The 24036-nt window shown below is 38.8% G+C and overlaps 1 protein-coding gene across 1 annotated transcript in view; it reads right to left on the reverse strand.

Annotated features, from left to right (window-relative positions):
- The window catches only part of PCDH15 (protocadherin related 15), a 786947-nt gene that overhangs the window by 295807 nt on the left and 467104 nt on the right, over window positions 1-24036 (reverse strand). The window contains 1 exon segment of the mRNA XM_032595259.1: window positions 11984-12177. Within this exon segment, the coding sequence (XP_032451150.1) occupies window positions 11984-12177 (194 nt within the window).

Raw genomic sequence — 24036 nt, forward strand, 5'->3', positions numbered from 1 at the left:
ATATATTTACAACTGGACTTCAAGACTACAGTAGGTTAAAATGGTTAATGAAACGTTACTTATATATTTATAGGTATTAATCTCATGGCTAGATTGAAAAGAAAACATGGTAGGAAGAAAAATACCCAGAAGTTACCAAATTTAATGTGCACTGCGGAGCCCCACTTCCCATACTGTAGGAACAAAGGAACCACCATTTTGAAGCAGACCTAGAACCTCCAGGTGGTGAACTGGCTCCCACAGAGGCCGCGAGACACAGACTCTGCCTGATACTCCCCTCGCCATCCTGGCTTCTCTTAGTGTCTGTTATTCATCAAGTCATTTCAACATTTTAGAACTCTGTTCCTTGAGGTGCCTCAAAATCGGTTGAGGGATTGACTGTTGATTTTAGCTCAGGTCACGATCTCTGGCTAATAGCGCAAAGCCTGCTTGGGATTTTCTCTCTCCCTCTCTCTCTGTCCCCCAACCCCCCCGGCTCTCTCTCAAAATAAATAAATAAACTAAAAAAAAAAAAAATCTGTTCCTTTTTCTGGCCAGCACATTGTCTACGCATAAGAAGTCTTATAACATACACCCTGTACCATATTGGCAATAACGCTGGCTGAGTGACGTTGAGCACGGGATTTATAACACACATTCCTGAGTCAGAATTTGGAAGCTACTGCTGTGGGATGTTAGGCAAATTACATCTGTTTTACCACTTTCATCTAAAAAATGAGAATGATGATAACATCTAAGGTTAGCATAAGAGGTAAACAAGGTTATATATTTGTGTGTGTGCATGTGTATGTATGTTGTGTGTATATATGTATATGTATGCACATATGAAAGCATATTTATCCATTATTACTGATAACTGTTCAAAATAAGAAGTCTTTTTCTATGGAATGCAGTAAATAAATTTGCATATACCTTATTGAATTCTCTTTGAATATTTCAGATATTTTATTTTATGTTTTTTTTTTGTTTTTTTTTTTAGGTTTTTTTGAGAGAGAGAATGAGACACAGCAGGGCAAGTGGAGAGAGAGAGAGAGAGAGAGAGAGAGAGAGAGAGAGACAGACAGACACAGACAGAGACAGAGAGAGAATATAAATCCCAAGCAGGCTCACGCTGTCAGTGCAGAGTCTGATGCGGGGCTCAATCTCATGAACTGGGAGATCATGACTTAAGCCAAAATCAAGAGTTGGATGCCTAACCGACTGAGCCACCCAGGCGCCCTAATATATCAGACATTTTAATTGCATCTTTTTCACCTTTTTAGGCTAAATACCTATGGGCATGATACCAGGGTTGCCTCCCAAAAGTGGGTTGTGATGGTGTCAGGGTTTGGACTTACTGGATTAGAATCTTCTGATTTTGAAGAGTCTACATTTTCTATGGATATACAATATTCCCACACACACACTTGATTTTGAAGACCACTGCCCCAGAAGCTCTTGTAGCCTGAGGGCTCCTCTATAAACTGACCTGAGGCTCACCTCAGTAACGCTGGAGGTAAGAGAGTCCCTCACTGATTAACACTTTTTTTTTGACCTAGAACACACTTGTACTCCAAATTCAAAGTTTTCTTTCAAGAAGTTAGGCCTTTCCTGCTTTTGACATGTTTCGCAGCTTCAGCTTACTGGTCTGGAATACTTTATGAAGTCTCCCAGAATGTGAGGCTCTTTCCACTGAAGAAAGTCTGATTTACACTAAGCTGATTATACTTGGTGTGTTTTCTTACTCTTCCCCCTTGACTGCCTTCCCATTGAGGGCCTAAACTGTTTATATCCACGGTACCACACTAAGGACTTCTACACCCAATGAGGCTGGTGTGTCTGCTACAGAGAAGACAACTTTGAAATGCAAAACAAACAAACACAAAGCGCTGTACCCCAAGGCAGAGCAACCATGGAGCCCAGCTTGATTCAACACAAGCTTCTCCTTCCTCCAGCCTTACTCCTTAGGTTCCTCTGTTCCTTTCCACAATAAATCAAATGCTGAAATTGCTAATTACATATGTTTCTGCCCCCTACCCCTGCACTTGGTTCTTGGAATTATTCGAGAAAGATCATGTTTCAAAGTCTAGCGTTTTTCATCTTAAACTTCCTGGCACTTCCTACAACCCGTGTAAACAAGCAGCAGCCTTCCTGAGGGTTACTGCCTTCTACTGTGCTGTCTCCTTTTTATCCCTGATGTCAGCATTGTGTCGGAGTTAGCTTTCCTAACACGAAACACCAACAGTGCTCCCGATAAAATGATACCACTAACGTTGCAATAAATAGTAGTTATTCAACAGCATCAGTTGAGCATACAATAAAACAGGATAGTCACTAGATAAATAATAACATTTTATGTGAATATTTTATATTAACGTTTTATAGCTAGTCTTAAATGCATAATATCAAACAGTTATATAATACAAATTTCACTTTCGTAATACAACCGGTATGATGAAGATGAATCCCTATTCCTAAAAAAATGAAAATCATAAAGCTTTCTCTTTCTCATTTGGTAATGAAGGTCAAAGTAGAACACAGGAGCGGATGTATTTTCGCAGGTGATCTTAACGATTTTAAAAGACCCTAGTAACCATCTAATTTAACTCTTCTCGTTTTACAAAAGAGGATTAGAAAATCAGAAAGATTAAGTGACTGAATCAAGGTTAAAAAGTTAATTAGGAACCGCACATAAACTAAAAGGCAAGGCTTCTAAATTCCAAATCTGTTTGCCCTTTGCTCCCACATCCTACAAGAACAAATTTGGGCAGTAAATTGGAGATAGTTTACTTATCTGATGTGGGTGTTTCTGTGTGTGAGTATAAGACATTCTCGGTTGAAGAAATATGTAATGAAGGATGTTATCTTACAAGAAATCATAGATTGTTTCAAATCTTGGGCTTAGGATATGATATCACAATTAATTTTAACTATATCATGGATGAAACTTCTTAGAATTTTTTTGGTAAGACCAAAATAGAATACGAATGAAGAAGACGTTGGGAAGATAGATTTAAGGGGCTTTAACTTTTCAGAAATATTTAAAAAGGGGAAAAAGTCAGTTTGTTTTGATGGGGCACTAGTACTCAGTCATAATGAGATGATGTTGCTGGAGTGTGGACTGTACAATCTGTATTGTAATTTTATAATGAATGTGTCACCATCTGCTACAGGGTGTTTGTAACTCTACATTTCCACCTTGCTTCTAACGTGAAGGTGTGTATATTGCTTTCCCTAGTAGACTTAAAACAGAAATTGCCTTCCTTTTTCCTCTGTCTCCCACCAACATTGTGCTGGAGAAGCTGTATTTACAGATCAATGTGTGCAGGTTCCGTTTTACTAGTTTGGAAGGCGCATATGGGAATCTATAGGAGCAAAGGTTTCAGATTTAAAACCAACAGCAGAAGTCAGAGACACTTCTCAGGGGAAGTTATGGAGACAGAGTTTGAAGACACAAGATGTACTTAGGTTTAAAGACCACAGAACATTCCAGACAGGGGAAAATGCATATTCACTGTGCATATTCACAGGGCAATAAAATAGAAGAGTGTAAGTTTTGTGCTAGTAAAAAGAAGGGTATAAATAGGGAAATGGTAGGCATTAAGACCTGAGAGGTAGAGAGAGCCCAGATCATGCAGGGACTCCTGTGCTATACTGATTTGATTTAAAGTTCATCTTGACAACAGTGGGCATTGGCTGATAGACTGTAAGCGGGTTAGTGACATGCTCACGGGCCAAGTAACACACGTTCCCACACATGCCATTCTTCATCATGTCTCTGTGTCTTTGCTTTTATTGTGCCCTCTATTTGGATATTGCATTACCCTTCCCGTCAAAGTTAAGCACATGTAACTACCCACTACTGTATGTCCACACTTACTGCCTCCGTATGCATACTCTGAGGGCAGACACCTCGTCTTACATGTCTTGCCTTCCCAAGAGGCTAAAAACTGTGAGAACTCAGTAAATTTTTGTTAACACGAATATTCCCATCATCTTTTATTAATGCTAAATATATTAAGCTATTTAAGAAATGAAATTAGCAATTGAAAAAAATGATTTTATTAACCTTGTGTTATTTAGGGATAGCCTTGGATTCCATGGGAAAAAAAAAAAATTGGGAATCAAAAAAGTATTCTCTGCCATGAGCCGATCACTTTTTCATAATTGTATTACAAGGTATTTGGGGATAGGACTGTCCTTTATTCTCTGTCTTTATAAATACCTAATAGTAATACTTTATTCATGTTAAGACTAAATAAATATTAATTTAATTTAATTCAATAAGTATAAGACCTACATACACCAATAAACTAAATACTATCTCAGAATGTGGTTACTTTTTAAATCCATTGGTTTTTATCTGTCCTTTTATGCTTATGAAAGACTACAAGAAAACAGAACAAAGATTATAGACTACTGCTCCTTATACTCAGAATTTTTAGCAGGTTCACTGAACTAGAATAATAAATACATGAATAGTTAATTCAATGGGCCTTACTTTGTTATTTAAATTTACAAATTAAGATTGCGAATCCAAGAAAAGAATAAAATGGAAAATCGCCATTGTTTTTTGTGTTGTTATTTAAATAGGTTTAACACCACTGTTGTTGGTGGGTCCATTTGTGAAATATATCCCCGTCCATACATTCATGGTGATAATTTTCAAATAGCATCTTCCTTTCAAAGGAAACTCTGAAAGCAAAACCTCACAACTCTTCAGTTCATCCCTTCAAGTCAATTTGAAGGATTAATTTTCCTGCAGAAAATAGCAAATGTCAGTATCCTACAGGGAACATGACATTATCCCAGCAGGTAGAAAGGATGTATACAGATTTTATTCTCTGTAGGTTCCACTTGATCTTTGACCAAACATTATAAGGTGATCTTTCAATGCCCAAACCATTGTCTCTAAGGAAAACAATGAGGCCAGGTCAACTATATGCTTAGTGTCGCTGAAAAGATCTGTGAATTCAGATTCTGAGGATGGCATTTTGGTTCCTGAAGTGGAATACAATTTTACTCAAGTGAAATCCTCTTATTGCAGACAAGAGCTTATGGAAGCAAATCAGTGATAGGACTCGCCAATGGGAGCTGAGTAAGAAGTGGGTTATAAAGTCTCACTCATTAAATTATAAGGTCATTATAAAGTCATCACTCATAATGTAGAAGCATATATAGATTTGACCAGATGTATATAGTACAGGGCTATCCTCAAGGAAAATAAAAAGTCATAAAACGAATTGGTGACTATTAAGGGATTTTAATAAAAGCGTAAATGATAAAAACAAAAAGTACCTTTATTCTTAAAGTGAGCATTGACAGTAAGCAATTTTAGTTTAGTTTAGTTTTGTTTTGTTTTTTTCCTCCAGGATAATCACCATAAATGGTCATGGATATGGAACAGAGTAGAAGAGAAAGTCTTAGAATCCAATAGTCCCAGTTCAGGTGAAGGTTCTACAATTTGTTCTGGGGTGGGTGGGAGTGTGGCCAAGGGACCATTTAGCCAAGCCTATTATCCTCCTTTGGCCTCAGATTTCTGGTCTGCAAAAATAAACCAAGTAGTACAAAAGTCACAGTGTTGATGTTAAGATCAGAGCTTATGTACAGAGAGTAGTTTGCATTATATCTATCGTATGCTAATTAAATAGCATCAATCACCCTAAATCCTCTTTAGAATAACCCAGTATGTATGAATACAGCTTTTCTTTCTTTCTTTCTTTCTTTCTTTCTTTCTTTCTTTCTTTCTTTCTTTCTTTCTTTCTTTCTTCCTTCCTTCCTTCCTTCCTTCCTTCCTTCCTTCCTTCCTTCCTTCTTTCTTTTCTTTCTTTCTTTCTTTCTTTCTTTCTTTCTTTCTTTCTTTCTTTCTCTCTCTCTCTCTCTCTCTCTCTCTCTCTCTTTCTTTCTTTCTTTCTTTCTTAGAAAGACAGACAGAAAGACAGAGAGACAGAGAGAGAATGCGAGCAGGGGAGGGGCAGAGAGAGAGAGACAGACATAGAATCTGAAGCAGGCTCCAGGCTCTGAGCTGTCAGCACAGAGCCTGCCATGGGGCTCCAACTCACGAACTGCGAGATCATGACTTGAGCCGCAGTTGGACGCCCAACCAAGTGAGCCAACCAAGCACCCCAATAAAGCTATTCTTTAAATTCACTCAAACTTGTTCTCTTACTTCAGGTTCTGTAACTATTCAATATACCAAAAGTATTCTATGTGTTTCTTCTCAAGGAACAGCCCTTAACTATTTTCTCACATTCAGACGTATACATCTATTTCCTTTTGGGTTATATGCACTATGGCCAAATCCATCTAAATGTGCCCCAAACTGAGCTCATCTCCTTCACCCAAACCATGCACGCCAACTTGATACCACCACCCTGTCACCTTAGACAAAATCCTAGGAGATTTTTAAACATTTTTATGATGATTCCATCTGTCCATTTTTCCAAACATTCCCAGTTCAAGCCATTAGCAAAACATTGCCTCTGGATTGGGACAGTGGTGGAGTTCTCTGTCATTTCTCTGCTTCCAGTTTTGTTCTTCTCAAATCCATCTCCCACAGGGACACCAGAGGGATTTTCCAGAAACCCAACTTGTCTCACTCGACTTCTAATTTAAAGTCCTTCCACGAGTACCCTCCACAGACTGGATAATAAGTCCAAGCTTCTTAAAAGAAAACAACAAATTAGATTTTCCATGAAATGACCCTTAACTCTCCTGTCCCTTCTGGAACCACAGTTTATGCACTGGCAACACTGACTAGACTGGTAATTACTAATAATTACCAAGCTATTTCAGACCTTTCAGGCTGTGCAAATAATGTGACATACTTTTTTCACCTGGTCAACCTTTACTCAATCTCTGAAACTCATCTGCTTGGGAGACCTTCTAAGTACTCCCTCATTATAACGAGTGCCCTCCTCAATGCCCTAGAAACCAGAGAAACTGGGTCAAGCGCAGATTTACCATGCTGAACTGAATTTAATTATTTCTAGTTCTACTTTTCACCCTTTACTGAATTTTTTTTTTTCCTGCAAAGGACAGTATCATGTTTATTTTTGCATTTCCAAGACACAATAGATGGCATTTGTGTAACAAATAGTTGGTTGGACTGAACAGAAAGTCATAGTTTAAAATGCTTTTAAAAAATTTTAAAAACCTATTAGCGACAAAATTAGATAGAATTGGTGTATACTATGAAAGAAGGCAGAATAATTTCAAATCTGTCTCCTCCTCTTGGGGGCTCTTTAAATTATTTGAGTTTTGTATTACACAGTCTCATTTTCTCATGCCATGGTTAAAATAAACAGAAAAATGTTTAAGAACTTAGGAAAACAACAAAAATATATATATTTTTAATAACCTAGGGCATTCCAGGAATTGTTTTGGCTTCTGCAGACACAAGAGACAACCAAATGAGAGCATTTCTTGTCCTTGTGAACTAAAATTGCAGTGGAGAGGAGGCTGGGCACACAAGAGACGTGATATCCTAAACGAAGGCACACAATAGCTTGTCCCATGGTGACAAGTGCAGTAGATATAAAGGGCGTGGAAACATGGAGAAGCTGTTGCAGTTGTAAATAGTTTGTTGGAAAAGATTCGGAAAGAAGGGGTAGGGGTCAGAAGGAAATGATCTGTGGACAAATGGGAGGAAGAGCCATCCAGTCTGAGAGAGGAAAGTCAAGGCTGAAGGTCTGAAGGCAGCTGCCGGCCTCAGGGACAAGGGGAGATGGCATGAGGGCTGGAGTGGACTAAGAGAAGCCGGGGGAGCAGGACATGACATTATTATGAAGAGGTGACCCTACGTAGTGTCCTGCGTCTGGGGGCAGCTGGAAACTGCTGGGCTCCATTGGCCTTTATAGATTTTGTCATTGTCTTTGAGTCAGATGTGAGACCCCGGGAGAGCCTGAAAGTGTGCTTCCCGTGTTGCTAGGATCACTCCGGCCCCCACACAGAGGAGGGACTCAAGGTGCACTGCAGAAGTTTAGAAGAGGTTTGGACCCCTGGGGCCACACTGGGGCACAACAGCGGGCCCGGACCGGGATGCCGATAAGGAGAGCAGGGAATTGTCGGTTTCTGAACCTGTTTCCAGGGTACAGCTCAGATCGTACTTGGGGTCTGAGAGAAAGGAGGCACTGAGGATGGCTCCGGGGTGTTTGAACACAGCAGCTGCAAGCCTGGCCATGAGACCCTGAGAAGTTTTGACGCAGGTACTGTGGCAGCGAATGTTATACAGCTGCAAACGAAATTCCTGTGGAGGTTCCCTGCACGTCTGTACATGATGGTGGGAGATGAAGTTAGAGAGAAGAGGAACTGATGTCAAGGGGCCTGTCATCTACAGGTGACTGGAGCAAGGAGGGGGAGTAGAGATATGAGACTCAACGGGAGGACAAGAGGGAGACAGACATCCGTGAGGAGCAGGGAGCGCCCTACCGCATCTCCACCGTGACAGGCAAGAGACATGCCCAGTGGGTGTGGGGGCATGGGGGGTGCTCTGGGGAGGGGTGGCCAAAGCGGAATGACTCCCTGTTACTGGTCGTGTTACAGTCCTCTTGGCAAACTGCCTGGCCCTGACACAGTTTTGGGGCGTGGCTCTTTGAAAACTTCCTCTATTTCCTCCATGAGGTGGATCTCTTTGATTTCTTCCTCTTTGGGATCCATAATGATAAACCGTATCTTCTGGAAACATGACCCATTTCATTCATGTTTTCAAATTTTGCGTATATTAAAGCAAAGTTGTCTCTTACAATTCTTTTCGTTTCCTGTTTCTGTATTATTTCCTTAGAAGCCATTATTGGACTTTCTCCCTTTTTTGACTAAGTGAGCTGGTGCTTTTTCCATGTAATTATGTTTTTAGTTTTTACTTCTTTTTCTCACAGAAGCAAATTGGATTTATTTGCTGGTTTTAGAGATGTTTAGCACTTATTTGCACTTGCCATCATACTTGTTATTTCTTCCTTGCATTTCTTGGTGGTTTTTGTTTGCTTCTTTTATGAGGTATCAGAACAACTACATCAAATCTTCATAAAAATTTCTCAAAAAAAGAAGCACAGACTCCTTTCACTAAATAAAATAAACATAATCCAGCAGTTTAATTCAAGATTAAAACATCAGTGGGATTCGTACCAAGAATGTAAAACAGACTTATTCAGGAACTATATTAAGATCAATCATTATATGATCAGCTGAAGACAACAGTCATTACTGTCTTCATAGATGATGGATATGTATTTCTTATTTTATTTTATTATTTTTTTTTAAATTTTTTTTTTCAACGTTTATTTATTTTTGGGACAGAGAGAGACAGAGCATGAACGGGGGAGGGGCAGAGAGAGAGGGAGACACAGAATCGGAAACAGGCTCCAGGCTCTGAGCCATCAGCCCAGAGCCCGACGCAGGGCTCGAACTCACGGACCGCGAGATCGTGACCTGGCTGAAGTCGGACGCTTAACCGACTGCACCACCCAGGCGTCCCTGTATTTCTTATTTTAAAAAGCCAATAAAATGGGAATAAAAACTTTCTTGACATAATTAAATTTTTTTTAAACATAAACTAATATAATGGGGAATCGGGGAGATGTTCCCACGTGAGTTAAAAACAAGATAAGCATTTTTATTGAGACAATTAGCAAATGAAAGTAAAGGGGAAAAAATGGAAAGAAGGACACACAATTTTTACTATTTATAAAATACATTCCTGGATAACACTAGAGAATTGACTGGAAAACTACAAAAATATAACAGAATTAAATAAAAAAGTGGGTTAAAATTAATAAAATTCACATATATAACATCACTGTATATTGTTACGTATAATAACAACAAAAGATACGGAAACAGACCAACAAAGAAAGGCACAGGATTCATATAAAGAAAATATTTAAAAAATAAAAACTCCTACAGGACACAAAAGCAAGGACAGATACAGAAACAGAAAGTTCTTGGACAGAAATACTTGACATCAAAAACACTCATTTTAACTATAATTAATTTATAAGTTGAATGTGTTTCTAATAAAAATGTAGTTTAAAAACTTCATGTAACAAGCTTACATATGGTCAAAACATTAACAGAAAGAGTAACCAGGACACTTTTAGGGAAAAACATCACTGAGATAAGTTAGCATCACCATATTATGAAGCACAGTTGAAAACATTAATAGTTGGGGCATCTGGGTGGCTCAGTGGGTTAAGCCTCTGACTTTGCCTTAGGTCATGATCTCGTGGTTCCTGGGTTCAAACCCCACGTTGAGCTCTGTGCTGACAGCTCAGAGCCTGGAGCCTGCTTCGGATTCTGTGTCTCCCTCTCTCTTTGCCCCTCCCCCACTCATGTTCTGTCTCTTTTTCTCTCAGAAATAAACATTAACAACAACAACAACAAAAAATAAAGATTAACAATTAAAATTGTGACAATAGCTCATGAAAAGAACTAATGGGATAGAAGAGAAAGTTTCATGTGAACTCCAAATAAATGAGAAAGTGTATGATATAATAAATGCAACATCTCAAATTGGTGGGAAAAGGTGAACTATCTAACATACTGCATGTAGAAAATGGCAGAATAGTCTAAAACTATAATTGCTGATTGCCACCTCCTATGGTACCCTGGGATAAATTCCAAATGCAACAATGATTTAAACGTACAGCATGAATTTATAAAGTCATTAATAGAGGATAGCAAATAATTGTAACCTGGGGTTGGCATATCAATAGAGAGATGGACAACGATGATGAACACAGACTTTACAGAAAAAGTAACAGGATGGGCTTGTATGTAAGCATAGGAAACATACTCAAACTTACTCATGAGGACATGGATTAAAAAATATATATGTTATTTTTATCTATAAGATTGGCAAAAATCCACGTTGGATATGACATATAGCTGGGGAGACTGCAGACCTATCCACTCTCAGACCTGACAGTTAGAACTGTAAATTGTCATGAGCCCCATGGAATACAATTTGGCATTATCACTAAAACTTCCAATTGTATATGCCGTTTGGTAAATGAGAATTTACTGCACTAATATATCAGCACACATTCAAGGTGACACAGGCTCCGTGTCATTTATTTCTTCATTGTCAGTGAAAGAGTAACTGGAATTGAAAATTCCATCTATAGTGGGTTTCTAACACAGTATTATATACATATGGAAGAATATTATGTAGCTGTGAAAATAGTTTTGAAGAAATTATTCAGTATTCATATTGAAAGAACCCCAGAATATGTGGTGAGCAGGGAAATAACCCAGCAGGTATAGGAATCAATTACTATTCATCCATCTATATATATTTTTAAATGCTTACTGGAAATCTGGAAATGAGCAAGGAATTAACAAAAAAGGTATCTCAGGTGGGGGACTAGATAAATGCAGTTATAATAGTCTTTTGCTTTTTACTCTCTCACACCATCCATGTATCTATATATTTGTATATGTATATATGGAATACATATAGATATATTTTACAGGTAAATGATCAGTTATATAATAAACTTAGAATATATAGAGAACACATACTTGTATACATGCATATATATGCATGCACAGAATTTGTATATATACAGATAGAATATGTATGTGGATATATATGTCCACATGTATATATTTGAATAGTTACTCAGAGGTTGAGAGGTGGTTTCAAACCCCAGACATTTCATGTCACTGCTATGTCTGTGACCTCGTACTGTCATCAACCTTGCCTTTCAGCAATAAATTTGCTACATGCTCTGATATTTCCCAGTCCCCACTTCCACCCAAGAGCAGACACGTGCCTCCCTCACATCTGTGAAATCACGGTTACTTATTTTGTGGCTGAATCTTGTCTTTATTGTCCTTTCCCCACAACATAACCACATAAGAACATGCAGTTCCTGAGAAACCTGTCCCTGTCATTTTCTGGTCTAATGTAGAGGTCTGTAGAGTAATTGAATGCTTGCTGTGCTTCCCTGATGTATCAGTGAGTAACCGGGCACTCGGAAGGCAAACTGCCTGCACTCTGAATTACCTTCTCTCTGCAGGAGGCGCGTTGTCTGCAGCCTGGACTGTGAGCGCATAGGTGCGCCCCACTGTCAGCGCCACCCCCTGAGCGATGGTGATGAGCCCCGTGGTTCGGTTGATGGTGAAGTCTCCCTGAGCCCCAACTAGGATTTCGTAGGTAATCTCCCCGTTGGACCCTTCATCTGCATCCACCGCGGTGAGCTGGAATGGGAAATCACAACATCAGTCTTCGGGGCTCAACTAACTTTCCACCACCATGTCATTCCACTCCCCCAACAAAAGGAGCTTGCTTTCAAAGGCAAAAAGTAGGAGAAGATAATTTCAAACAACATATCAGATGAAGGATTAGTATCCAAGATCTATAAAGAACTTATCAAACTCAACATCCAAAACACAAATAATCCAGTGAAGAAATGGGCAGAGTACGTGAACAGACACTTTTCCAAAGAAGACATCCAGATGGCTAACAGACACATGAAAAGATGCTCAACATCACTTATCATCAGGGAAATACAAATCAAAACCACAATGAGATACCACTTCACACGTGTCGGAATGGCTAAAATTAACAACTCCGGAAACAACAGAAGTTGGTGAGGATGTGGAGAAAGGGGAACACTTTTGCACTGTTGGTGGGAATGCAAACTGGTGCAGCCACTCTGGAAAACAGTATGGAGGTCCCTCAAAAACTTAAAAATAGAACTACCCCATTGCCCAGCAATTGTACTACTAGGTATTTAACCAAAGGATGCAAAAATGCTGATTTGAAGGGGCACATGTATCCCAAAGTTTATAGTAGCACTATTAACAATAGCCAAACTGTGGAAAGAGTGCAAGTGTCCACTGACTGAAAAATGGACAAAGAAGATGTGGTAATATATATATAATGGAGTATTACTCGGTGATCACAAAGAATGAAGTCTTGTCATTTGCAACAGTGTGGATGGACCTATGGATGAAGTATATTATTCCTGGTGAAATAAGTCAATCGAGAAAGACAAATATCATAGGATCTCATTCATACGTAGATTTTAAGAAACAAAACTGATGAACGTATGGGAAGTAAGGGAAGAAACAGAAATGAGAGGGAAACAAACCACAAGAGACCCTTATTGATAGAGAAAAAACTATGGGTTGACAGAGGGACGTAGATGGCGAATGGGCTAGGTGGGGAATGAGTACTACGGACGGCACTTGTTAGGATGAGCCGGCACTTGTTAGGATGAGCCCTGGATGTTGTAAGTAAGTGATGAATCACTGAATTATGCTGAAACCAATATTGCATTGCATGTTAACTAGCCAAAATTTAAATTAAAAAAAATATTTATTGTAATAAAACCCAAACAAAACAAAACCCCCAAAGAAACAAAGAAAGTAACATTAAAAATAAAAGTAGGTAAAGAAAGATCTCTTGGCACATTCACTCTTGTTGTCTTGAGCCAATGCTTCAGTGCTTGTATTCCGAAGCGATCACGGCAAGAAGGAATTTTTTTTTTTTTTCCTTATGAAAGTGATAAAAGTTTTGGATCTCGAAGAGTATCTTTATTTTAATTTACTAAAGGAAGTAAGAGGAAAGCTCTAACAGAAAATCTAATATCACTATGGGAAATTTAATTTTTTTCCTCTACCTTCCCTCCTGTTCTGGACACATAAACACATATTACTGCCCGGTGACACTGGAGAAAATGACGTGGGTGAAGTTGGCCTTCATTACTCCCTTTCTTCCCTTTGCTCTTGATTTTTACATCCATAAGACTTTCCTTCTGTCTCTCAGAAAGTCTCTTGTCCTTGTACCCTCTTTATTTACATTTAGTTTAAGGAAAGGTCTTTAAATCTTATTTGTACCGATTTATGAAAGACTGCAAAAGGCCTAGGGTATTACTTTTGCAAAATCACAGAAATGCATCTGCAATTGTAGAAAATCTTATTAAAAATTAGACTGTCAAGCCCAAGAAAGATTTTTTTGAGAAAAGGGATTGAATTCAGAGGCCCTGAAATAACACCACACGAGCATTTGTAAGGCTAATTCGCATGTGGTTATAGACATTTGTTAAAACTACTGCATACAAGTTAGTTTCGGGTTATTATGTGTGAAAACAGTTAATGATTTAATTTAATAAAGCAAAATTAAGGAAAGAATAATCTAATGTGCTAAATAAGCCTCTTTGACTTGCTGATAAATATAAATTTACCCGGTGGGGATGGGGGACATGGAGAAAAAATAGATTCTACTGGGAAATCTTGTGCATTTTACAAACATACACAGAATTTTTTGTCTTCATCATTCCAAAACTGATGGATGGAGATAAGAAAGCTGACCTCATATAGTTTACACATAAGGGGAAAACAACAAAAGTTTCTTGATGAAGTCACAATCTCATGGTTCATAAGATCAAGCCCCATGTCAGGCTCTGCACTGATAGCTTGGAGTCTACTTGGGATTTTCCGTCCCCATCTCTCTGCCCCTTCCTTATCATGCTCACTATTCTGTCTCTCAAAATAAATAAGTAAACTTAAAAAAAAGTAACTTTAAACTTAAAGAAAGGTTCCTGTTGAATAAAGAAAAAATATATAATTGTAATAAACAAAACTACAGAGGGGCGCCTGGGTGGCTCAGTCGGCTAAATGTCCAACTTTGGCTCAGGTTATATCTCACATTTCATGGGTTTGAGCCCTGCATCGGGCTCTGTGCTGACAGCTTGGAGCCTGGAGCCTGCTTTGGATTCTGTCTCCCTCTCTCTCTGCCCCTACCCTGCTCGTGCTCTATCAAAAATAAATAAACGTTAAAAAAAAATTTATAGAAAAAAATTTGTGACATTTTTATATCAATTTCTAGCCCCTAATTTTCTCTTGAATTCAGTTTTAAGAACGCTGTGTTAATTAATGCCCAAATTCCATGTTCCCCACCTTAATAAAATGTAAACAAAGTACTTTACACACACCATCATGCCTAAGGGGAAATGCTATGCATACTATGTTCCTATTGTCATTATCAACTGCATTTATAATGATAATGTGCATAGAAACAGCAGCTACAAAAATAATTGAGAGGAAAGAAGGGAATTTGAGAGGTTGGCATTCAGTTAGCTGAGATTTGGGGGTGGACAGATGTGGCTGCCAGAAGGAAAAACATTTTATAAAATCATTCTGGACTTATGGGAGGATGACTGACATGGTCCTAAAGGCAAGGGAGAAGGAAACTATTTGCAGAAACAGAGCAGATGAGTGATGTATATTTATGGAGAACTATTCAAGCCAGACCAACTCAATTCTCTTTCATATGTGGGTAAAATTAGAAAATTAGTGGGTGGAGGAGCAGAGGAGATATCAATTTTGATTATAGTAAATCACCTAACATAATGTCTCAGGAAATCTTAATTAAAATTTAGCTCAAACTGGATTCAATATTAACACTCTTCCTGGGACTTAAGTTGGCTAAAGGAATTTAATGATTAATGGCAAGGCATCAAGTTAAGAAGTGTTGAGGGGCGTGCTGGGGGGACGTAGGTATCGTGGCCGGTCTTATTTAACATTTTCATGAATGATGTCAGAAAGGAGGATAAACTGGATAATAATTAAATTGAGGAAGGCACCCGTCTGGGAGGTGCTATAAATACCAAATAGGACGGCAACACACAGATGAGAAAAACAGTCCCCAAACTGCACAGCCAGCCAACCACGGAGGAGCTGATATATTCAGGGAACATCACTAGCTCCACAGAAACCATCCGGAAGCAGAGACTTTAACAAAGAAGCCCCAAATCAGTTCCACATGTAAGTGACGTATACAGCTCGATACTCCTTTTCAGTCTTTTAGAACTAAATCTTAACACAGTGGGCTAAGAGTCAACATAAGTGAGTCCCCACACATCAAAAAAAACTATAGTGAAGAAATTATTGGTGGTCCAAGATTTGAAAAGGGAACGGAGACAGTGACTGAATATCCAAAAAATGGTAATTTCCCCTGCATAAGAGCTCAGCAACTCCACTGTGGTGGGGATTTCATTCAATCACGCCCCAAGGACTGCAATCAGTGATCTCTGAGATGAAGGTGTTGAAGGTATTCCCAAAGCAGAGGGGAAATCTGCCTCTTAAGTCAAAGAGAATGGAGGAGGGGCTGACTTACACGGAGAGGCCAAAGTGTCGCTTGCAAGTTACCACAAACTAAAATAAAATCTATGATTTGTAACCGTTTTACTGAAACGTTATGATACTGAGATGGTGAGACCTTGCGTGTCGTGTGTCTATAGCTCTTTTCTGCAGTGTGCTACAGTCCTCTTCATGAAGCGTGACCCTAACCCCCACCCGTTAGGAGGACCCTAACCGCCTCCTCCTTGCTATTCCTATATGTGCGTGCTCCAGACAGCCCAAGCCACCCCTCGCTGCCACAAGAAATAAAGATAAAGATGCATAAATAAATACAACATTCTGAACTGTCCCTGCTATTCCTGTCTAGGTCTGGCTGTGGTTTATCTCTCTCTTCAATCTCTTTCTTGTGCCTGAGAAATGGAAAAAAAATATGGCTTTATGTAAAAAGACAAATATAAAGAATGTTGGGTCATAAACTGAACAAAAACTTAAATAGGAGTCTCACAAAAGAAGGAAGGATTAAATAAAAGTCATAGTTCATACAGAGAGAATCATCAGACTTAAGCTATAGTAAAGCGTGAACAAGGTATTTTTATGTGCATGGTGGCTAAAGTGACCATGACTAAGTATGTCGAGCAGTTGACGTTTTTGCCTCCTGGGCATCCTGGACCTTGCTTCTACTAAAAGCCACTCACTTTCCTCGGAGAGCTGCTCACCGCCTCGCAGCCCATGCTTGGCTGGGGCTGGTCTTAGCTCCGGCAATGGGAGTGAGATTCTGGCCTGGACACTGCTTGGTTTCACAACTGGCAAGTTATCCAGGCTGCATACTCAGGGTGACTCCTGGAACCACAGGAGAGGGTAGCTCTGCATTTCTTGAGGACCCTACTGGTCAATTCATATCTGACATTTTCCTCATGTTTATGTCTGCATTGGGTCTTTCCAAGACTGAGATCCATGAGAAGAAGATGATGCCAGGAAACAGGGAGAAAATATCAGTGATGACACTCTTTCCACTTATGCCTGAGGCAAATTCACCACTGAACTTTTATGATATATGAACCAAAAATGTACTTGAAAAAAAAAAAAGAAAAAGTGAGTTTACTTTGAAATTATGTCAATTCAACCCTAAAAAAACCAAATACTATAGGAAAAAAATGTTAGGACTAGTTATTCTTCTTGGCTTCCTGTGTGACTATTCTTCAGGGGTCTTGTACTTTGAGGTTTTTCTGTGTGGTGCCATGTGGTCATTAATACATCAACCATCTTTGATCTAATGTATGATTTTTCACGACAATGGTCAAGGGTCACGCTACGCAAGTCGTAGAGTTGCCCTTGTGTAGAAATCATGATTAGCTATTTAAAAAGTAATAAAAAAAATAGGTATACACAGACAAATAACAACAAGTATATATTTCCCTGTAGTAAAGCAATTCTTTTTTAAACAAAGCAAATTATCTAAATGAATTAAGAATTTATAAAAATGTATGCTTCTTAGAATGTCCTTCTTCCTCCTGTTATTACTCATGTTAACTATTCAAACCAGGCAGACAAAAAACTCGAGACGTGTGTGTAAGTTTTGTAGATATTTAGTCCAAGGTAAGGTCATAAATACTCATGTTTAGTTCCTTTTAAAATGAAGTTCAATTTGCAAAGTGAATTTTGGATTGATGGCATGTGAAAACATGTAAAGCCGAGTTTAGAAGAGTCTGGAAAATTCTGTATCCTTCCACAAGAGTTATAGAAGTAAGCCAACTGAGATCACTTGGTGATAATCATAAAAGCAGAATTAATTCCTGAACTTAATTTAGGGAAAATAATAACCTTGAGAAAAACATTCATTTCTAAATAATTAATGAAAACATACAATGGTCCTAAGCACTGTGCTGTGCTAGGAGCTGGCGGTAAGTTAAAGGTGGTCAATAAAAAGTGGGCTCTCCTTCTTCTCCTTCCTCTTTCCTCCTCCTCTTTTTTCCTCCTATTCCCTGTCTTCCTTCTCTTCCTCCCTTCTCCCCCTCCTCCCCCTCCTTATCCTCCTCCCCTTCCTCTGCCTCTTTCTTTCCCCTCCCCTCCTCTCCTCCTCCTCCCTTCCTCCCCTCCTCTTCCTCTTTCTTCTCCTCCTTTCCCCTCCTTTCTTCTCCTTATTTTTGGAATTAACCATCAGCAGAAGAAAGTTATTTATTTATTTTGTTTTTAAGTTTTTTATTTTTATTTTTGAGTGAGACAGAGCATGAGCAGGGCAGGAACAGAGAGAGAGGGAGACACAGAATCGGAAGCAGGCTCCAGGCTCCGAGCTGTCAGCACAGAGAGCGATGCGGGGCTCGAACTCACAAGCTGTGAGATCATGACCTGAGCTGAAGTCAGACGCTTAACCGACTGAGCCACCCAGGCACTCCAACAGAAGAAAATTATTAATAAAACTAGGGCATCTATACTGACATGTTGTGGCAAGTACTACTAGAAATGAACATAAACGATGAGTGAGCTACAGGGTAGGTGTGAAAGCCCATTGGCATGGGTCACATGGAAGTTGGGAGTGAAAGATGGGTGCATGATTGAAGAAGATGGATTACACACAGTCACTGGAAAAGGGAAGGGCATGTGCGAGGACCCTGAGGAAAGGGGAGTGGATAAGGGTCTTGGGGACCCTGAATGTGATGACCTGGAGAAAGAGTAACACGTGACGAAGAAGGGCGACATGTAGAGGCAAGTGATGAACTTGAATCAGTGTGTGACAACTGAATACTGAAAGGATTTACTGGTATTTGAGATCTGATCCTTATGGTAGGAAAATCCAGAGACAGTGCCATCATGGTGGGTCAGAAGTTTACAGAGAATAGCGGTGAATTCATTGAATGGTTCTTATCTATGACAAAAATTACAACTGTGCTTATCTCCAAAAAATGGATCAAAACAGTCACACCTGACTTAGAGAACAAAATAAATTTGAAGGAGGAAAAGTTGTGGTCAACAGCACAGACACCAGTCCGATAATGAAGAATGTGGCCGTACTTGTCTGTGGCGCGCACAGGCTCCAGCTCTCCCATAGCCTTCTGCTGCCTGATGACGCAAAGTGTTCACTCTGGGACCCTCACCACCTGGATATCCGTTTCAATCTAGTGCTTTTTATTATTAAGGGAGATAATCTATTAATAAGGAATTTCTTGGTATTCCAGCCTCCAATGCATTTCACCTGGAGAGTATACAGGGATGGTGATGCGGTGAGGACTTCCTTAGGAAATACTCACTGTGAAAGGCACTCTATGTCATTTCAAGAACCTCAGATAGTGTCTGGGGCTGGTCTAGTTTGAGTTTTAGCCAAGGCAGACAAGACCGCATTGGGTCAGCCGACATTCACTTCTGTTTCCCAGTATGTCATGCCGGACTCCTTTCATTTTGTATTTTGCATTTAATGTAGGTTATTCTTCTGTTTCTCTCTTGGCCTATTTGTGAAAATATCACAAGTGCAGTTCTTGAAGGCTTGTGTGATATGTTGCAGAATTATGCTTTTGCTAAACAATTTGTGATTTTCCAATTCTCTTCAGACAGTAAGGGATTACTGAAATAATCCCCTTTGATTATTTAATTCAGCAGAACAAGGACTCAGTGCCCCAGCACATCTGTTATCTTACAGTTCTTATTAGACACATAGACGATGCCTAGTATGAAATGTAGGGTCTTATAAAATGAATACATTTGCATAGAAGTGATATAAAAATATATGGAATTTTCCTCTGATAAACATAAATTACAATCACGACTTGTAATTGATTCATGAAAATATTTACTGAAATTATTTCAGTAGAAAGAAAAAAAAAAGTGCTTTCTTCCTGTTAATACAATGCCTTTATGTTATTTAATTCATGTGTTTCTCTCCAATTCATCACAGGAATCCCTATTTTCAAAATTCTATTCCTTCCTTTATACTATACACGTGGCCCCATCACTACTCCTGACTGAAACTGCTCTTTCAAAGGGGCATCTAGGAGGCAGGACTTCTGGCTCTTGTGGTAGGAGGAGACTGGATAATCCCTTCCCAAAAAGTAACAATCTAAGCAAAATTATCAAAAACACCACTTAGGGCTCTACAAATTCACTGAAGTAGAGAATTGAGAGAAATTATTCATGAAAAACTGTTGCGACATTAGGGAAGGAAAGCAGGGGTCAGTGGCCTTTGTGCTTGGGTGTCACTCTACCCCCCACATCCCTCAAGTACAGAAGGTTTGGCACAGAAGGTTTATAAAAGCAGGGCTGGCCATGAAAAGCAGCAGATCTGCTTTAACACAAGATAGACAGAATCTGGTGTGGAGTTAAAAGACCCAAGAACAAACCAGTTTGACAATAAATTATATTAAAAAAAAAAAAAAAAGACTGAAGCACAGTGGGAAATGAGTGAGGAATCTTCTCAGCTCTGCCCATAGGAGTTGTGGAGTTGGGGGTGTCTCAGCTGAAGTAAGCTGGGACTAAGCCAGAAATTTAGCAGAAAATACAGATAATGAGAGCCCAATAGAAGGGCTATACAGGCTCTGTTCATGTCTGAAACTACTGGCATGCAGACAGGAGACATGGGAAGGCTTGGGGAATCTCCATGCCGACAGGACATCCTGAGCACGGCCTGAACGTTTTGTGCTCGGCCCAACCTACGCTCAGATCAACCGGTAAAGGTGTTTGTGCAAACCTCAGTGGGAATCACTGGCTGGCATTAAGATATAGAGAAACAAGAACAAGTCCTAAAAAGCCAGCTAAAAATTGAAAATAAGAATCAAAGCAAAAATCATGCACAGACGTTAGGAGCCACAAACCTAACAGAGACAGGTTCAGCAGATGAAGTCTGTATACGTTATTAAAAGAAAACAAAAACACTTCATAGTTCATATCAAGATCCAGAAGTACTACAATATAGAGTTAAAACAAACGTGGTAATTAAAAAATAAATCTAGAGATCGTTAAACAAAAAATTATTCTGACACTTGCTAACATGGTAAGGAAGGCATTGTCCAGGCCCTTTGTGATATGTGTCAGGACTATCAGCATAGGGGAGAAGGAGGGCTCAGCTCAACTCCAGCTGAGGACTTCCAGCTATTGACCAGAGTGGATGGAAAATTATTAACGGAAGACATCAAGTGTAGGGGGATTTTTGTTAAAACAACTTAGCAGGATTTTTGCAGAAGGCAGGAGAGGGTGATCAGATACCAGGGTAGGAGATGAGGGATTTGATCGGATACTGAGGTTAGGGGCTGTCTATAACGAGGGGAACAGGATTCTTGCTGAAACTGGGCTGGGCCGACCAAAGACAAGGCCCAACCATGAGGCCTAATTGAAAAGGCTCACCATAGCTGAACTAAAGTTTGCTCAGGGAGAGAGTTTCTGTCAAGAACTAAGAGGTCCATGGATCTGAATAATAGATACAAAGAAGAAGCGCACCTAGACACATCACACCCAAATTGCTGAAACACAAAGAATATCTTAAAAGCAGAAAAAAAATAAGGACTCATTTCATAAAAGGAAACAATGTGTCATTCACGGCTGACTTCTCATTACAAATAATAGAGGTCAGTAAGCATAGGAATGACATATTCAAAGGGTTGGGATGAAAAACAACCACCCTCTGTCAACCAAGTATAATATATCTGGTGAGACAATCCTTCAAATTGAAGGCAAAATAAAGACATTCAATCATTTATATAATACATCATATTGATGAAACAAAGGATGGAACCACATGATAATCTCAATAAATACAGAAAAAGCAATTGGTAAAACTGTCCATTTACAAAAAAGGTGATTCAACAAACTAGAAATAGAAGGAAACTTCTTCAACGTGACAAAAACTATCTACAAAGCCACCAAAAGCTGGCATTATACTTAAAGATAAGGGCTCAATGCTTTCCCCTAAGATCAGGAGCACAAAAAGGATGCTCTCACTACTTCTATTCAACATTGTACTGGAGGTTCCAGGCAGTGCAATAAAGTATGTAAAAGAACAAAAATAATAAAAGGCATCGGATTGGTAGGATGAAGTAAAACCATACTTATTTGAAGAAGATACGGTTATCTATGTAGAAAATGCTAAGTAATCTACAAGAAACCATGAAAGCTAGCAAATGACTACCAAGGCTAAACAAAATCTGTTGCATTTTCTTTCTTTTTTTTACATTTGTGGTGAGCAATCCCAAAATAAAATATTTCCATTCATGATGGCTTCAAAAATGACAAAATAACTATGAATAAATTTAGCAAAATATGTGCAAAATGTACACACCAAAATCTACAACATTGCTGAGATAAATGTAAAAGTATATGGAAAGAGAGTCCATGTTCACGGATTGAGAGATTCAATACTTAAGATGGAAATTCTCCACAATTTATTTGATTTATAAATTCACTATAACCTCTACCAATATCCTTATCAGGCTTTGTTTTGTAGAATTTGTCAAGTTAATCCTAAAATTTCTATGGAAATATAAGGGACCCAGAATAGCCACAGGAATTTTAGAAAAGATAAATAATTTAAAAAGACTTATACTATATGATTTCAAAATATACTATCAACCTACAATAATCAAGACAATGTGGCTTAGGAATAAAGTAAACATATAGATTAATGGAACAGAAGTTCAGAAATAACCTCTTCCATTTATGGCTAACTGATTCCCAACAAAGATACCATGGTAATTCAAGGATGAAAAGATAGTTTTTACATGGTGAGACAATTAGATATTTCTATGCAGAAGATTAAAAAAATAGAGATGAACTGAAACCTTTATGTCACAGCATTTAAAATGGATCACTTGTACAACATAAAAGCTAAGAGTATGAGCCTCACAGATGATAACAGAAAATGTTCATGAACTTACTTGGCAAAACCTTCTCAAAAATGACACCAAAAGCATGATACACAAAAAAGAAAAAATAATAATAAATTAAACTCTCTCAAAATTAAAAGCTTTGATCTTTTAAAACCACTGCTAAGAATATGAGAGACACAACACAGACTTTGAGAAAGTATGTAGTAATCATATATCGGATAATGGACTTGTGGTCATAACTTACAAAGAAGAATTACAAGTCAATATGAAGAAGATAAGCAGTACAAATAAGAAAATGGGCAGATGATTTGAATAGACATTATATCAAAAATAGAAAAATCACTAACAGGCACATGAAAAGATCTCAAAATCAAGACTCCTTCAGGAAATGAAAATTAAAACCACAATGAGATATGGCAAGGTACCTGCTATGGTGGGCTTAATAAAGACTGACGATACCAAGTGTCAGTGATGATGTGGACATGTAAAACGGTACAGTCGCTTTGGAAAGGAGTTTGGCAGTTTCTTGAAAAGGTAAGTGCGTATCTCTTACATGACTGAGCAAGTCTACTCCAGGTATCTACATATACACCCAGTAGAAATAAAAAAGTGTGTGTCCATAGGAAGGCCTACAGAGAATTCATAGCCACGTTATTCACATTCTCCCAAACTGGAACAGTTCAAATGTTCATCAGTTGCTGAACAGATTAATAAAACCTGGTGTTTTTATACAATGGAAGACTACTGAGAAATTCCAAGAAAGAGAACTACAGTACTGAGTCACGCTACAACATAGATGGCTAAATACAGTCACAGTGCTGCCACTAAATATACTATTGAGTCATGCTAAATGAAAGACACCACCTCTCCTCCCCCGAAAAAGATTACCGCATGTTGTACGATTCCATATTTTTGAGATTTTTAGACAAGGCACATTTTTTTTAGAGATAAAAAGCAGAACTAGGGCCCCAGGGTCAGGGCTGGGGGGAGTATTAACGGCAAGCAGGCACAAGGAGCCATTCTGGGTGATGATGTTTTGACCTGGATTGTGGTCACTGTTACATAAGTGTCTAAATTTACTAGAAAATCACCCTGATGATGAATGTGTATTAGGACATGTAAATTATGCTCAATGATGCTCTCCAAAATTACGAAGGAATGTAGA

Source organism: Lynx canadensis, chromosome D2, assembly GCF_007474595.2.
Source record: "Lynx canadensis isolate LIC74 chromosome D2, mLynCan4.pri.v2, whole genome shotgun sequence".
Lineage (NCBI taxonomy): Eukaryota > Metazoa > Chordata > Mammalia > Carnivora > Felidae > Lynx > Lynx canadensis.